Source organism: Mustela putorius, unplaced genomic scaffold, assembly GCF_011764305.1.
Source record: "Mustela putorius furo isolate JIRA1106 unplaced genomic scaffold, ASM1176430v1.1 tig00003834_pilon_pilon_pilon, whole genome shotgun sequence".
Taxonomy (NCBI): Eukaryota; Metazoa; Chordata; class Mammalia; order Carnivora; family Mustelidae; genus Mustela; species Mustela putorius.
In genome coordinates this window covers 97,416,917-97,435,351 of record NW_025421987.1, presented here as the reverse complement: position 1 = coordinate 97,435,351, position 18,435 = coordinate 97,416,917, and the positions used below count along the sequence as shown (strand labels likewise).

Below are 18,435 nucleotides of genomic sequence, written 5' to 3'. Positions count from 1 at the left end.
AAATAAAACCTCCATGTTTGAAACCAACAGTTTTGGGGTGCTTGGGTAGCTCAGTCAATCACCCAACTCCTGACCTTATGGTCCTGAGATCAAGCCTTGCAATTGGGACACAGGTTGGGCATGAAGCCTGCTTAAGATTCTGTCTCTGCCTCTGCCCCTCTCTTCCACCCTCTTTCTCCCTCTCTTAAAACAAACAAACAAAAAGTTTTTTTGACTCTAAATTTTCTTGGTGCTGATCTACCCTTTCAATAGCATATTGGTTAGGGCATGAGATCTTCGAAGACCTGGACTGTGTCATTAACCAGATGCACACATTGGGGCAAGTACTTAATCATTTTGACCTTTAGTTTCCTTATCTGTTAAAAAAAAAAAAAAAGAAGAAGAAGAAGTAACAATCCCCTCTCCTCACAGGATTACTGTAAGGATAACGTGAGATGACTTATATACTGTGTTTAATTCAGTGGTTGGCACCAAAAAGGTACTCAAATTTGACAGTATCATTACGTTGATGAAACTGAATTCTTAGGAATTTCTAGCTTTTTTAACTAACTTCAAAGTATCTGTCTCCTTCTGGTGCTTTTAACTTCGCATATGTGACACACTACTTGTTATTCTGTTATCCAGCATCTGCAATGGTCCTGATACCTGTAAGATTTTTAACTAGCTACTCTCTCTGGGTTGCTGAATTCATCAGCTGCATACCTGCTTACCTACACTTGCCCAAACATTCGCAACTTCAGTATACCCCCAATTTTTCTCCTGGTCCTCGCTTCATCGTGCTTCTGTTCTACCACCTATACTTCCATGGTGACACTTAACCGCCATGTAACACAGGGACTACAAAGTCTAAACCGAACCTCACAGGACAATTTAAGTTCTACGTCTTCCATGAGGCCACCAATCTGAATCCTCACTGGTCTATTCCAACTGGACACCTAAAGTGCAGGTTGTCTGTACTATTGTACAGAATGTGTCCAATTGTGAGTCATGTCACTCACATGTTCTTCATTCAACAATGATACATATGTAAGAATGAATCCACTTCAAGAAATTCCCAATTTGTTAAACTAGAGACTTGTCAAAACAAACGGCAGGGGTGCCTGGGTGGCTCAGTCAGTCAAGCACCTGCCTTCAGCTCAGGTCATGATTCCAGGGTCCTGGGATGGAGGCCCATGTCAGACCCTATGCTCAGCGGGGAGTCTGCTTCTTTCTCTCCCACTCCCCCTGCTTGTGCTCACTGTCTGTCAAATAAATAAATAAAATCTTTAAAAAAAAATGATAAACTTTTTTTTTAACTACAGACACTAAGAACTACCAAAAAACTTTCATATGGATTTCAGAAGAAGGGGTACTACTCAAGTACACAAAATATATACACAACTGAAAACCAAGCAACTTTCCTTATACCCTCTGGTTCTCCGTATTTCAGCACTAATGCATAACTGAACTATAACGAAGGAAATACAGTTATGTGTGTGTGTGTTTGTGTTTACATGTATAGGTGAGGGTGTATGATTTTTTCTACATCTTTACTGAGATACTTTGTTAAACAGTGTTGGCCTTTTATATGTATTTTATATGTAATCAAATCATTTCACGTGAATTACCAACAGATTGGCAGAGGAAAAAAAAATGTGGTTCCTGAATGCTTTGTTAAACCAGAGAATGTCCGTCACAGCAATCTGTAGTTCCCTGGTTAATCTTTCCTGGCAAGGTCTGGCCATGCCAGCGCTAGCCAGCCTCAGCAGTCAGAATGCCAGCAGCTCCTGGTGCAGGCAACATGCTCAGCAGCAGGAACGGTATTCAGTCCCTTCATCTCCATAAATAAGATACACTCTAACTAGGTCTGGAACATTTTCTTTCAGAAAGACCTCTCTATTAAAGTTCATAAACTACAGATTCAAATAATGAGAGGAAAACTGTTACATTTTATTCATAACTGAACTATAACGAAGGAAATACAGTATTGAGCTAACTTAGTCACGGGTGAATCAACATTCTTAACTCCACCCCACTAGCCCAACTGGTTTAAAAAAAAAAAAAAAAAAAAAGCTACTGTTCAGCTTTTTTTAACATGGTTGTGAATAACAGTCACAGTCAAGAGGAAAAGAAGATCAACATGTTTTCCAGGGTGAGTGCTAACTTGGGCAATAGGTTTTCCAGTGTTTCTTCTTTTATTTGTATATACACAATTGTATGCATTAAGATAGTTCTTAAGAGGGGCACCTGGGTGGCTCAGTGGGTTAATGCCTCTGCCTTTGGCCTAGGCCATGATCCCGGAGTCCTGGGATGGCAGAGCCATCAGGCTCTTTGCTCAGCAGGGAACCTGCTTCTCTTCCTCTCTCCCTCCCTCTCTCTCTGCCTGCCTCTCTGCCTAATTGTGATCTCTGTCTGTCAAACAAATAAATAAAAAATGTTTAAAAACTAAACCAAAACAAACAACAAAAAAGCTCTTAAGATAGTTCTTAAGGCTTTAGTAGCCTTTAAAAAAGGGGGGGGGGGCTGGGGGCAGAAACCAATGAATATGGATTAACTCTGAATGATTTGGTTTATTTTCAAAATACTTTTTATTTTGGGGAGCAAGATCCTTCTATAAAATCGTACCTGTATACAAAAATGATTCATAACATTTTTACTACTAAAATAAAAAATTGTGAAAACTGCCACACTGTAAAATACAATCATAATTTGCTAAAACAGAATATCAAGAGAGGTATTCTGTGGTTTACTATTTACAGGAATTTAGAGAACTAATAAAAAATTATAATAAAATACTGAAAATTGTATTTCTTTACTTCTCAAACCCAAACCTTCTCTCCCATGGCAATAAGACTGGTACTTTCTTAGAGTAAAATGGTGACAAAGTGACTAGAAAAGAACACAACCGGGTGTATGTCATTTTAACATGTAGCCTATACATGTATTTGAATATGCAAAGGAAGAGGCACCTTAGATAAAATAAAAACACCTGATCACATCATAAATCTGCCACTGACAATGAGTGTTTGTTTAACCTTGGTATGTACCTGACCCTAAACAAAATGATCAATTAAATTTTTATCTTTAACCTTGGGTTCAAGTCTTCACCTTCTCTCCCATATCCAAACATACCATACATAAGAGATCTATAATACATTCACAAAAAGATAAAATTTCCCATAATTGCCAAAAACATCAGTCCCAAGAATATCTGCCATTTTCAGTGCCTTAGGTTAAAGAAATAAAGCTTTAACCAGAATTTCAGGGATCAGCCTCTGAATGAAAAAGTACTCTCCCTTAAAGTGACATTTTATAGGCTAAGTCAAATCTTGGAAACATAATTAAGTGATAACCTTGTCCGGGCTGAGTTTTAAAATTTTCTATTTGAAAACCAAATCAGACTATGTTCTTGGTTTTTAAGTCACAGATTTCTTGATTGGTGGCAAAAGTAGCCAAGCAGGTAATGATTTTTAATCACGTTGCAAATGGAGGAGAGTACAGGCTTAAGGGTTGGGGAGACTGGAGGAGACAGTCTTATTATACTGTCATTACAATGAGGGAGGTTGTAAGGAAAGTGGGGCCTGTAAGAACTAGCAGTTCTCACAGATAGGACCTTTGAGGATTGGTTCATAAGTGACTCATTACCTTCTTGACAATTTAAAAATGGATAAACATATGCAAAGTCTCTTTTACAGCCCTAACTATTGTGATGCATTCTTCTAAACTAAGAACCTACAGAGAGAAAGCCTTAACATGGGTAAACATTAGAACACTACCAACCCCTCCAAAAATGAAAGCCATTTAAAATGTGGAAGGACAGTAAGGGACAGAGTAATAAACTTTGAAGAACATATATTCAGTTCTAAATACATACGCCCCTTGGTTACAAGACAAAAATACACTACCGTCTTCACAAAGAGTCCACAGAAGGAACCAAGAAAATGAAGGATAATCAATTTCCTTTATATCAGTTCCACATGGGGCACTGAGGTGGTATGAGCAGTGTAGCAAAACTGAGCCTCTCTATGTAACCTTCAACAGCTAACACAGCTGGCTCTTGCTCAAGGGCACAAGAGCATGTTCTGTAAAACTCTACAACATTTATCAGGCTGTGCTTGTTTCTATGTACGTCTCTCCCATTAGAATATAAATTCCAGGGCGCCTGGGTGGCTCAGTGGGTTAAGCCGCTGCCTTCGGCTCAGGTCATGATCTCAGGGTCCTGGGATCGAGGCCCGCATCGGGCTCTCTGCTCAGCAGGGAGCCTGCTTCCCTCTCTCTCTGCCTGCCTCTCCATCTACTTGTGATTTCTCTCTGTCAAATAAATAAATAAAATCTTTAAAAAAAAAAAAAAAAAAAAAGAATATAAATTCCAAGGAAACTTCTTTTTTATCTCTGTATTTCTGACACCTGAAAAATGCTGAAGGCTCAGTAATATTTTAATAAGTAAATCATCAAAATCTAATAGGTATTAAAAACATACAAAAAATTTTAACCACTTAATCATTATCTGATCAAGTTTTATTACTGTATAGAAATATAAATTTAGCTGGAGGTCTCCTAAAATCAATAAAGTTGTTCTCTCTCCTAAAGTGCCTATTACACTCCCTTCCATCTGGAAGTGATGATACATGATTACTTAAAAAACTGAAATGGCTGTTGTGCATAACAATCTTTGAAAAGTACAACTTAGAGCACACAGATGTGCTTCACAGTTGAAGTTGTATTTAAGGAGACCAGCCACATACATGCTTCTTTGGGAGATGCAAAGAAAGGCATATTACTAGGCAGCAGTTGCTTCTTTTATACAGCAAACTGTCTAGGATCCCCTTTCACATGTACTGCAGGTACTATGAGAACACATCTGGGCAGGTTCCTGCTTTGGTACTTAATACAGAAAAATAGGAAGAACTTTAATATTTTCAGTATCACCACCATTCTCAATTCTACTTAAATGTAAGAATCAAAGTGATACAAATACACCAACTCTGTTTTTATTCCATCACAAAAGGCAAAAGACTAGAAATAAGTTCTAAAGAAACACTCTTCACCATGCTTACAGATACCAAAGTCTACTAAATCAAGGTTACATATAACACTTGGTTTTACACTTGTCAAAAAACAAAATAAAATAAAAGCAAGTAAATGTTTGCTCTAAAAAGAGACTTAACTTTTTAAGGTATGGGTTCCTTTAAAGCGATCTTCCGAAATACTTGTTTCTAAATCATTAACAACTTAACTGAAAAACTGGAAGTCTCCAATTTATCAGGATTACAATTCTCTTAATATAGTAAGCTATATACATGAAACAGTAAGGGAAAGAAGAATGGTATCAATATCTTAGGGCTCAGGCAGCACTTTGCTTCCTCCCTAGACTAATGAGTAAGAATGATCATTTTACCTAACCCTAAACTTGTTAAACATCTTAGGAAACAGCTATTTCACAAAAATCTCCTTTTGCCATTTCAAATACATTTTAAGTTGTTATGAAACTCTATTTCAAAGTAATTTATTGGGCTTGGACATTAAAGCCAAGTCTTAACAGTTAAGAAGACTGATTTATTCAAAGAAAAATATGAGCTTTGATACATACTTTTAAGAAACAAAACTGATTAACAGTGGCAACAAGTTCCTGCTACTTGTTAAAAATTCTTCCCTATATTTGGAATGATAATTTTAACAACCCTAAGAAGGGGGCAACACTCACCAGTATGAATCTTCTCATGTCTCTGTAGCAGGTACTTCTGTATGAAACGCATGTCACATTGACTACATTGAAATGGTTTTTCGCCTTAAAATAATTTCACATCCACAAATTAGTTACTGGATAAAACACAGTTTATAGTTACTATTTCTGAGGAAAGATAAATCTTAGAAGCCCAAATTCTGGAAAATTCCAAATTATCTACACAATATATTTATACTGTTCATTAATCTAGTAACAAACTATAGAAATGATCCCTGAAAGTATAGTTTTATACTGTTCATTAATCTAAAAGAATTTTATTTCCTCAATTTCCCCCCACAATTATAAAATGCACATTCTCACAATCACACAAAGATGAGATCAAATCCCTCTATATCCAAAAGAAAGAAAGAAGGAAGGAAGGAAGGAAGGGGGGAAGGAAGGATGGAAGGAAAGAAGGAAGAAAACAATTTAAAATGATTTAAAAATCAGAAAGCTAAATCGGACTCTTGGTTATCTGTGTCGTAAACAGCTCCTCTCTCCTTTTATCTGAAAGAAGATCCACCCACCTTGGTCTCCATGGCTAACTATCCCTTTATGCCCTTTCAATTATTTTCTCCAGAACCTTCAGAACTTTCAAACATCTTCCCCCTGACTTCCCCCCACAACCCCCCCAATCTGACCTCTTCAATCATTCCCCCTTCTCTGCTGGAAACTTTCCTTCTAAGTATTCTTGAAGTCTGCTTTATGCAAACAATCTTTCCAGAAATCCTGAAAAACACTCCCACCTTATTACTTTCTCTCCTTCCTTTTCAACCATACCTTCTTAAGAGTAGTTAACCTCATGTCTCAATTCTCCACAACCCACCTGTGCTTTAACCCTTACATTCTGCTTTCTTAAAAACTACTTGTGATCTCTTTGCTATTTATTTCAATGGTTTCTTCTCAGTTCTCTATCCCTCTCTATCCTTTCTGAAGATTGTAGCATTGCTGATCATATCCTCCCTGGAACTCTTTTTTTAACTTCTGGGACACTCTATTTCCTACTTCATTAAACCTACCCTACCACTCTATCTTCTCCACCCCACACCCTTTAATTTAACCTATGTGTCTAGTCTGTTTCCCCAAGGATCTGTGATTAGTCTTTAGGTCTGCTCTCTGCAATGTCATGTTATTATCATTTTTTAATATTTGAAACTCATATTTCACAAATCTGTATTTCAAACTCTATCTGAATGTCTTGCAGAGGAATATAAATGTTGATAGGCTTTTAATAATACATTCTTCAACTGTTTCTCTAGCTGAAAAGAACACATTAAGCCAGATAAGTGTCCAAGTAAGACTAACTAATTTTACACATCCCTGCTCATTGTTTTCTCATTTAAAGTTCTTCCCTGGTTTCCTTCTGACATTCTGGCCTATGGAAATCTCTGATTTAAAATACAAGGTTAAAAAAATAAAATAAAATACAAGGTTAGCTACAGTCTTAGAAATAGATGACATTCACACGAGGTGAAAATAGCAACAACAAAAACCTTACTGGCCACAAGTCCATTTTAATTGAAGAAATACCTGTATGAATGAAGACATGTCTCTGTAAGTGATAGTTCGTTCTAAAGGCAGCATTGCAGTGCTCACAAACATGAGATTTAGGGGTTTTCAAACCAAGTGATCCATCCTCATTTATTGTAAGGATCTAGTTAAAAAAAAAAGGCAAAAATGAAGTTTTAAAAACATAATATAACTTACAAAAAAGGCAATGCCTTTTAATGCAAACAATCAACACCAGAAATTATGAGAAGTTTTTTCCTCATTTTGAAAGGGCTGTAAGAATAAGGTTATCATTAACTGTAGGAAAGTACAAGGTGACTCAGAATGGTAAAAATCACTGATAAAACCTTGGAAGCTGGTAAGATCTCAGCACTCTATCCCCTCCTCTCCAAAGGTGACGTCTAACCGAGTCCCTAGGTGTTCTCTGCTGGGGTGAGTATAACTTTATTTTCAATTTCAAATTCTCACATATGCAAGATGAAAGTTTTATGTTTTAGACAGACATGGCTTAAGTATCAATCAGTATAGGACTGGTTAAATCATGGAAAATGAATGCAACTTAATATTATGTAGTTGTAAAATAAAACGAGAAAGCTATAGACCTATATGGAAAAAGCCTAAGGATTTATTAAGTAAAAAATGCAAGGTTTAAATGCAGTACATAATTTTGCAAATTTTTGTATACAAGAAAGTACATACCAAGATACATATTTATTTGTATATGCATAAAAACTATTTAAGAAAGATACACATGGAACACATACAGTGAGTTATGATGGCTGGGGAACTGGGCAGAAGGGAGATAAAGTGGGAGGGGGACTCCACATTGTTTATACTTTAAAATATACTTATATATTTTAAATACTCTTCTTAATCACATAAATGCTTATCTATTACATTTTCTTTCTTTCTTTTTGCTGAAGAGAAAAAGCAATCTAAGTTTTTAAGTCATCTGGCATAGAATTTGGAGTCTGGTTCACTCTAGGATCTCTAAGGTTACTTATTCTAGGGTTATTAAACCATCGTTGGGCATATTCCTAAAAACATTTATTGGATAAATAAATCAAGAGTGGATATAGGCAAGGAAGACAGGTGATAAAGAAATCATATCGTCCTGGGCTTCCTGAGGTTGAGAATATTATGGGCCTGGTTTGGACAGTGCCAGAGAGAGCAGCTCATCTTTGGGCTTCATGTATTCCAACTTATCAACCATTTGTTCCTCATGCAACATTAAACTGTCTCTCTCATTAGACACATGGCAGAGTAAAAATAATAAATGATCTTTTTTTTTTTCATTATAGGGGAGATTAGAAATGAAATGGCAGAAGATGATGTGAAGATAAGAAGCAAAGAAAGCCAGTAGGAAATCAGATCACTAGAGCATGGCAAGTAAGAGGGAAACAATACTGGAGGTAGGGGCATACAGTGTAGGGGCTATGAAACCGCGTCCCATACAGGGCAGAAAAATCTAGGAAACATCTTGGGAAATACAAGGGCCTGTGAAACTGATTAGGGCTTGTAAACACACAGCAACAACCCCCTTTCTCAAATCTAGAAAACAGGAGAGGTAAGGGGGAAAAGGCTTTAGTTTTTAAAGGCTTTTAGTTTTTAAAACATTCTTTTACTTTAAATTCTGGAAGACAACTCAGCCGGTACTGTATGTAAATCAATGGTAATTATTATGCAAATTATACAGGATATTTGGGTTCTGGGCAAACTGCCAATGCGGTCAACAATGCTTCAAAGTCTATGCACCAGAGTCATAAAGAGAAACATTTGGCACAAGAATGGAAGTGGGTGTCACAGCTTCCTGATGAGAGTCAGTGAGAATAGAAAGTTTCATCTCTGGCCAGTCCCTCTAAATGTTTTGACCCCTCCAAGTCACAAAATAACATGCAAGTTAACACTATGCAAAGCAAAACAAAAACCACAAAATCTTTTCAAGGAAGATTCAAAATATTTCTATCATAAAACAAGTAACAAAAAGATGTTAAAAATTTTATATAAAACAGAACTAAAAACAAGATAGCCCCAGGTATTTTTTTCACGCATATGTTGATAACAAATAAGAAGATCCAGTGCCAAACACAAGGCAACTCAACAGCTTTCCGTGGCATAGCAACTGCAAGGGGGGGGTCTCTGTGAGGAATGAATCCGGCCCAAGTTACTGACTGATGGGAAACGGATGTGATCCCTGACTGTACAAAGCCCTCTTATAAAGAGTTAAGGAGTTCTAGGTCATTGTTTTCAGGCACTGAAGGTAATGCTGCCTTTCACTGTGGATTCAGGCTTTAACTGAAGGTGGATTTTATGGATGAAACAGCATAACACTGGCTTGTGAATAAGAAGACTGAAAAATCTAGCACATTTATAAGATCAAAGACAGAAAAATCAAATTCTTAGACATTTTACTATTTCTCTCTCTTTTTTGGGGGGAGGGGGCAGAATAGCAAACATATTTGTATAAAGGATACTAAGTAAAATCCATCTTGCCTCAGAACAGCAAGTGGCTCTTCCAATCTATAATCTCTTTTAAATATACCCACGTGATTCTGCCAGTTATACCACTATAACCCCAGTGCCCAAAATGGTGTCTGGAGCATAGTGAGACTCTATAAATTTCTAACATGGCTGTCTGCTACTCATACCAAACATCCTTATGGCTCAACTTTATTCTTTTTCAAAATTTTTGCCAGAAGTGATACCTTTCAATTTTTTGAAGTTATTAGTGCCACAGTGACATGGCTATGTAAAGAACAAAGGCCCTTAGTGGAAAAGAAATGGCACATTACCATAAGCAAAATTTTCTTCCTTGGTATAGATATGGCTTCTGTTCTTGTTCACACCCTTTCAAGATCCTTTGGTGGAATGTGATTTACCAATTAAATGTGTCTGCTTTAGAGATTAGCAGTCTCACTTGCTACTATAACTTGTACCGTAAAATATTTTTGCTTTTCTTTTCCCCCTCAATTTATTAACACTATTACAACTGATGATTTTAAATTTCAAGGTTTAAATCTTAAGATGCCTGCTATATTACCTGCACATGATTTATCTTGCTTCCTGTCACTCCCTACTCTTCGGAGAAATTTGGTATATTATAAAGACCAAGAAATTGGGCTTTATCAAGAGTGGAGAAGTTAATAGTAGTCTAAATAATACTTAATATACTTGATTTTCTTATCAGTTTATAAATTCAAAACAGAATTTTTCAGTAAAAAAATTTCAAAACCAAATGGAACGCCTCAATTAATCCGCTTTCTTAATCTCACGGTCCATTAGATATATTTTTTGATCTGACCCAAATCTGTTCCCAGGTAGCTACTATATATAATAGTTATCTTAAATAATACATCAATTTCCATCAGGCACTAACAAAGTTCTATTAAATTTAGAGATTTTTCACTCCTCAAGGGTCACTGCCACTGAACAACCTAATACCCTTCAGGGAGGAAAAGTTTTGCTGTCTTAAAAGACAGAAATTATCTTCTCCATTCTGTTATGTACTATTAAAATTATTAAAGTATACTTTGAGGTAATGATTATAGGTTTTATCATATATCCCTAAATCAACCTAAATCACCTTGTAAACCACCAAAACCCAAAAGACAATGTAAAGGAGAGAGTTTAACTTTCTCCTGCATTTGTGAGTCAGTTTACTGCAACGGGGGTGGGAGGGGTGGAGAATGAGATCTTCTAAAATTCTCTTTATTCTTCAAATCCAATTAAAAACAGAAGAATAGTGCCATCCCAAAGACATACAACAAAATAACACATATCCATAGCAATAACCAGCACACTATCTTGACCCTCCTAACTACTTCTAATATCCCACCCTCACATTGTCACTCTCATTCTTCAGAATTTTCACTCTCTCTCCATACTAGATTTTATGTATTACAAATTTCATTTTAAAATGACAAGCTTTTGACAGTGCCAGAACACAAAAGTCACTATATTGTAGGCATGGTACAATAATAATGCTCAGCATAGTAACACTGAGTTTTAGGCTAGGTTCTCCTTTGTCTAGGTTTCCCACATATTAGGCAAAAAAATATGTGAAAGGTTTACATCAAAATATTTTTTTAAATTAGGGTTCAGTTTTGTGAGAAAATTGTTTACTCAAAACACATCTCTGAGAAAATTAGAGAGAAATAAAATGCCTGGGTGGCTCAGTTGCTTAAGTGTATACTGACAGCTCAGGTCAAGATCCCAAGGTCTTTGCTCAGCAGGGAGCCTGTTTCTCCCTCTCCCTCTGCCTGCTACTCCCTTTGGCTGGTGCATTCTCTCTCTGACAAACAAAATTCTTTTTTTTTTTTATAAGTTATATTTTCTTGTTTCTGATGCAGTGCTCTTTTTTTTTTTTTTTTTAAAGATTCTATTTATGTATTTGACAGAGATCACAAGTAGGCAGAGAGGCAGGCAGAGAGAGAGGGTAGCAGGCTCCCTGCTGAGCAGAGAACCTGATGAGTGGCTCCATCCCAGGACCCCGGGATCATGACCGAGTTGAAGGTAGAGGCTTAACCCACTGAGCCACCCAGGCACCCCATAAATAAAATTCTTAAAAGAGAAAAGTAGAATACTAACACATTCTTTTACTAATGTTCTTCTTCATTTTTCTCTTAAGTACTATTCTGTACTTCCATCCCCAATTTTATAATCAGTTCTTCAGCTTGAAGTCAACATGTAAGAGAAAGTATGACACATTATCTATTTCTTGTCCCCTTTAATTAAGCTTTCCTCATTGAAAAATTCAATTAAAGGCCTTTTTTATATCAAATCACAAATCTTTTCTGGGAACAAATGGTGTATGATAAATTGCTAAGAAAGGGTTCTCTATATAATTTACAATCTATTTGATCTGTGGAATACTCTTATCCTTCCTGAGTTCAGCACAACTTTGAATAATCCGTTTCTACTCAGACCACCTCAAATGTTAAAACAAAAAAACACAGCCCCTTTCTTCAGCACCTGATGAGAGATTCTGGCACATCAGAGGCACCCAAACTGTTTGCTAAGGGAATGAAAAAAAAAGACATATTTCTGAATAAGAAGTAAGGATTTAAAAGTACTCTGCCCTAATCATTCAGTTACTAAGACATTTGAAAAAGACCTATACAATGTACACAATACTGGATTAATGTTGTTGTACGCATTTTTCTTAAAACGATTCTCAGAGTTCATTGAGGTTGACTCAATAATCCTCACGGAAACCTCTGTGTTACTTCCTAATTCACTTAACAAGTCAGTATCTAAGTAAAGTGGTAATAGCTCATTCCTTACTTCTTATTCCACAAGTTTCTAGTATTAAGACTTTGGATTTTCAAGCATAAACATAAATCACAATCACCCTGAACTCTTTTAAAGTATAAATAGAAATCCCCTCCATAAGAATCCCCAAGGATAGGGCCTGGATATTTATTACTGGAAAAGCCCCATAGGTGACTCTAGTAAGAGCCAGGAGGAGATGCACTGACATGAATGCACGGAGAATGAATTATGTTTACTAAAACTTTTCACACATTATCTGATAACTTTAGTTATCCACAGTGCTCATTCACAATAAAACGAGATTCAAAGGGGCAATGGAACTAAGTATAGCAATATAAAAAAGAATAGCATGTCATTAAGGATGAAACAATGAAGCAATTATAAGCATCAAAAAAATCCCATTTAAAGTCTACCAGTCAGGAGTTTTCAGGGGTAAGATGCGGGGAAAGCCCTAATATCTCAGTCCTTCCAAGGGCTTCATTATAATACATACAATTTTTTAAAAAAATGTTTACATCATCAACACAGACATTAGACTACACATTATCATTCAAATGCACTATATTAAAAAGAACACAACACATTAAAGATTTCCAACAAAATTGTTAAAATTAATTAAATGACATTAAAAAAAGATTTTATTATATAGAAAAATTTACTTTCATAAAACAGCTTAATCCATGACAGCACCAAATACCTTGACCTAGCTAACACTCCCTAGCTTGACTATCCTCTTCTTCAGATACGTTGCCAAATGTATTTTGGCAATTTTCAAGTTTCAACTCTACTTCTGCCATACAATAAAGGCTTAGAAGCAATTATTGCTTAAAATCCATGGCCACTAATGATGACATAACAATACAGTACTTCTCACTGTATTGCTCACTGCTCTTGAAAAGAGTCACATGGATGTATATATGGATGTGTAAGCTCTAATATTTTAACTACAAGTCTATCATGTTAGTTATATTTTCTGTACAGATCCCCAATCTAACATTACACAACGGTTGCACACACCTAAAATATTCATAATGGAAAAATTCAAGGTCTGGGAAAGATTTGGGGAGAGAGTAGAGTCCTCTAAACATACTAAATTATAATTCTTTATGAAACCTAGACCTGTTTTTAAGGAATTTAAAACAAGCGACACATTGATTTATAAATGAGATAAGCTTTTCTTTCTCTTATTCTAAAAAGACAGAACTAGTTACTTTAATGAAAAATATGAAGTGTAAAATTTTTTTAAAAATACTTGAGAAAATGTAAATTAACTCAGTGGTTCTGCCTCAAATTCTAATACGCCAGACACCAAAACCATTCATCTGGACACTGCAGACCAGTATTAGAACAGTCACAACCATTCTCTGTTACATTTAATGTGTCAGAGCAGCTTAAAAATAATTGTTTTTGTTATTCTCAACCCCTCATCTTCCATATATTATTTCTAGTTATTTCACTCTCCTAGGAATTCCCTAAAAAGACCTTCCCAAAACATTCTTACATAATATACTTAAAATATGCCAAATCTTTCATCTAGCAATTATAGATATAAATTTACATAATACCCTTAAAAATATTCTAAGCATTAGAATTAACTCATAAACATTATGAGTTTATCTACAAATTAGACAAGCAAAATAGCTTTAAACCCCTAAAAAACTGATATGCACTTAGAAACACCTAGAACATAGCACCAAATAAATACTTCAAGTAACTCCCTACTAGAAGATAATCTAAGTTTTAGTCAGAATTTTAGGATATATTATATTCAAGAATAGTACCAGAAAAAAAAATGGCAATAAAATATCATGGAAAATGTAGAACATACAGTATTTTTTTTCAAAGACTTTATTCCCCATAGATTAGCAGTGAACCCAAACAATCACTATTACAATATTATAAATTAATTTTTACTCAAAACCGTGTATTGCTCTGTATGCTAAAAACTTGATTTACTCAACAATGTAAAACAACAACAAAAAAGTAAGATAAGTCACTGAGAAAAAAAATTAACCCCAAGAAAACAAAGGGAAGGAGAAAGGAAGGGAGGGTTTTCACAAACCATGAAATATAAAATGCCAATAATTATGGGAGAAAAAAAAGTTTAGTATGGCTATTAACTAAAGAAATTAGAATTTAAACTATAATGAAATGTCCATCTTAAGCTACAAAAAACGAAGTCTCACACTTGAAAGTACAGACAGGCCACATCTCAGGTCCACTACAAAGTAACAATGTAACTGGTACAACATTTCTGGAAGGAGCTACTTCATCAACACTTGAACAATTCATGCCCTCTGACTGATGACTGATTCTACACACAATTTAAGTGCAGCATGATTTAAAATGAAGGCAAAGATAACATTACTTCCAACAACATAGCCATCACCAAATATAATGTGATACATCATAAAATATTATGCAGCTGGTAAAACCTAAAAATCTTTAAAAAGCCATTAATAACTTTGAATGTAAAAATTGCTTACACACTGTTAAAAAATTAGGACATTTAATCAATCAATTTATGTACACAAATTTGAATACAAAAAGGGAATATGGCAGAAAATTATGTTAGCTATCTCTGGCAATGTGACTACGGGTTATTATAGTCTCTATATTTTTCAAATTTTTCTATAGTAGGTATACATATATATCCCAAAAGCTATGATATGTTGTTAATGTTTACCAACAGAGTAAGGAGTAAGGTGGTGGGAAGTGTTTGTTGATATTCAAGGTGTAAATATTCTCACTATGGCTAGTTTTAAGTTACTAATGATTTTAGCACTGGCTTGCAAAATTCCTATAAACTTGGCAAGCTCTGGCAAGCCAATTCAAGCTGGCTCCAGCCCATCACTGAGTCCAAAAATAAACAAATTATATAAATAATGATGATCTAAATCACAAATGCAAACATAAGGAGCCATCAAAATTAAAAGGTCATGTTATATTATGACTAAAAAAAAAAATTCTTCTTCACTATATGAGGGAAAACAAAGATGAAAAATAACTATAAGTATGTAAACCTACCACTCAGAATTCAGAGATGTCTTAGGAATACCAAAATGCTACCTACAGTCAACTATTACTATACCAAAGAGGAAAAAAGCAGGCAATTACTACTAGTATTTACTAAGTCACTTATTTACTGATCTCTTCATTCACCCATCAAGTATTTATTAAGGGCCAATTATGCCTACCATTCCAGGCTCTTGGGATATAACTGTGAATAACATAATCCTGCCCTCATGGAGCTTACATTCTAGCATAGGTATCCAACAACCTTTCCCTGACGAATAACTGGTGCTGAATTTTCTTGAAATCGTAATATTAAAATAAGTAAAACTAATATGAATGAGAAGCAAGGGCAGAAAAGAGACACATGGAAAAAGAAAAGTTTGTTTTTAGAAAAAAGAGATGGTAAAAAAAAAAGTAGAAAAATTAAAATCAATGGCCCACCACCTCCATGCAGACATGTATCCCATCCTCCTGGAGATTCTGATACAGCATTCCAACTTCACTATGCCACATGGGATGTTTAATGTTTGCCTTATGGTCCAGCCAGGTTCCTGCCCATAAGATTAACCAAAAGTTTGGGATTAGGAGGTTAGGGACCACCACCTTAATATATTCTTACTTTTGCAGGAGAACGTTGTTTCCGTTTCTTCTTTTTCTGTAAGTCTACTGGCTCTCTGATTTGTTTTTTGTCTCTCATCAGTTGCTCAGATACATCAGTAAAAGTAATTTCCTGCTTTACACTTATCTGTTAAAACAAAAAAGCCAATTTTAGAAATAAATAAAAAGTCCATTATGACAAAGCCACTGCATGTTTAATTCTTTGCTAAACCTACATATAGATGCTTCCAAAATAATAGTGTGTGTGTGTGTGTGTGTGTGTGTCTGTGCAATAGTATGCTGGAAGAGTTCATTAACAGGCAATAGAGTAGTAAGAGTCAAGAGTATATAAACTAAGAGATAAACTAAGAGTAGTAAGAGTCAAGAGTATATAAACTAAGAGATATCTGGAAAAGAAGACTGAAGATATCATGGGAAAAGATTTTTAAGACTAAAGAATAAAGTAGAAGTCAGGACAAAGTAAGATCAATTTCGCCCCCACATTTAAGGAAACTGATGCTGAAGTTAAAAGCACAAAAGGAGGTTTAAATCTGAAAAATCAGTCAAATATTGGAGGGAATAAAGGGTATTCAGACTTCACAGTAGGCTTTGCTGCCATTTATAAAATATGAAGCAACACAAAATTCTAAAAGGTAAACAAACACGTTAGAACAAAGGTAAGACAAACGATGAAAATTTAAACTCAACACTCTGACAGTATCTTAGCTTAACCTGTACATTCCTGGCCTATACATCAAATCATCACCAAGTAAAGATGTTTATAGAACTGGATATGGTTCTGGGCCACTGTTATGCACAAGGCAGGATACTAATGACACAACAAATAAAAACTACAAAAATGTTATCCTATCTTCAGTTCTCTGTTTTCACAGATAAGAAGAGAGATACATGTCCTAAAAAAAGAAAAGAAAAAATAGAAACGCATGAAGGTTCTTACATCACTAACAGTAGTGCCAATTCTCATCACAATTGATCATACTTAGTCATCCGCTCTTTCATACTACATTTTCCATCTCTCCTTGAAATGAAAACACAAGAATCTTAAAATTAAAAAACCTTTCAACTCAATAGGCTATGAACCACATTAAACATCCTCAACCTTCCCACCATGTAAGGACATATGAAGTCTGCAACTAGAGGAAGGCCCTCACCTTACCATGCTGGTACCCTGACCCTAGACTCCCAGCCTCCAGAGCTGTGAGAAACAAATCTCTGTTCAATAAATAGAAGCTAAAATAAATAAATAATTCCTTAAAAACAATCCAGGAAGTACCATGTACAAGTGGCTACATTTTTCAAAACACAAACTAAAGAAATAGTGCAAAACATTATAAACATCTTACAGATTCACAGTGTAAAGTTGGAAGACAGCTGTGTAGAAAGGGTTCATGAAGAAAATGGAACATAAGGCAGGGATTTCAGGTTGACAAAATAAGGAACTGGAAGCTCTCATAACTTCCTGAAGTGTAAACATTTTAAGAATCACAAATCAAGAAGAACCTTGGCACAAGAACAAGACGTAAATGATTATTGGGCTAATAATTCTATCAAGTTATAGAATAATACTAGCGAACCTTCCCATGGCTTCTTTTGTTATCATTACTTGGAACATAAAATAAAATGGTAAAATCACCACCAACAAGGCTTTGGAATACAAATATGTTGCCACCTCTGAAGTGATATGTACTGAAATACAAAATTTGGGTTCGGTGTGAGACAGAAGAGATGATTACAGACTATGTAATAAGCAGCTGCTGAATTGCTCTGTCCCATTTTGCAGGGGCACCAAAAGTAGTTCCAATATTTCCATCAGTTTCTAAATTGCAAAGAAACCATGAAAATGTAACATGCAGCAGTAGGAAACAGAGAAATTATTTTTAGCAAAAGTGCCAAGTAGAGTATAAGACAAATTCACAAATAAATTCTGCATTTAGCAGATATTCACAAACCAACGAAGAGCCTTTATGTATAAACACTGAAAAAGATTAACAAGTGTATCTAAACCTTTCAGTTATTTCCACATATATGGAAAGTGGTTTTTTTTTTTTCTTTAAAGATTTATTTATTTGTCAGAGAGAGCACACAAGCGGGCGAGCGGCAGGCAGATGGAGAAGCAGGCTCCCCGCCGAGCATGGAGCCTCATGTGAGACTCAATCCCAGGACCCTTGGGATCATGACCCAAGGGGTAGGCAGATAATTAACTACTGAGCCACCCAGGCGTCCCTGGAAAGAAGTATTTGTACTAGCATTGGCAAAGATAAGGCACACTTTTAACATATGAAAGCCCAGCCTCAAACCTGGAAGTATCAAGAATCAAA

General features: G+C 35.5%; 1 protein-coding gene across 7 annotated transcripts in view; it reads right to left on the bottom strand.

The window, feature by feature from the left end:
- ZNF148 (zinc finger protein 148) overlaps window positions 1-18,435 on the bottom strand; it is a 119,283-nt gene that overhangs the window by 26,084 nt on the left and 74,764 nt on the right. For 6 of the 7 annotated variants that reach the window (XM_013052651.2, XM_004745401.3, XM_004745399.3 and 3 more), the window contains 3 exons: window positions 16,119-16,244; window positions 7,235-7,358; window positions 5,684-5,767 (listed from right to left, as the gene is read on the bottom strand). In XM_013052651.2, the coding sequence (XP_012908105.1) occupies window positions 5,684-5,767; window positions 7,235-7,358; window positions 16,119-16,244 (334 nt within the window). Of the gene's footprint in view, window positions 1-5,683; window positions 5,768-7,234; window positions 7,359-16,118; window positions 16,245-17,054; window positions 17,145-18,435 lie in introns of those variants that run through there. The other variant, XM_045088778.1, reaches the window with a different exon arrangement.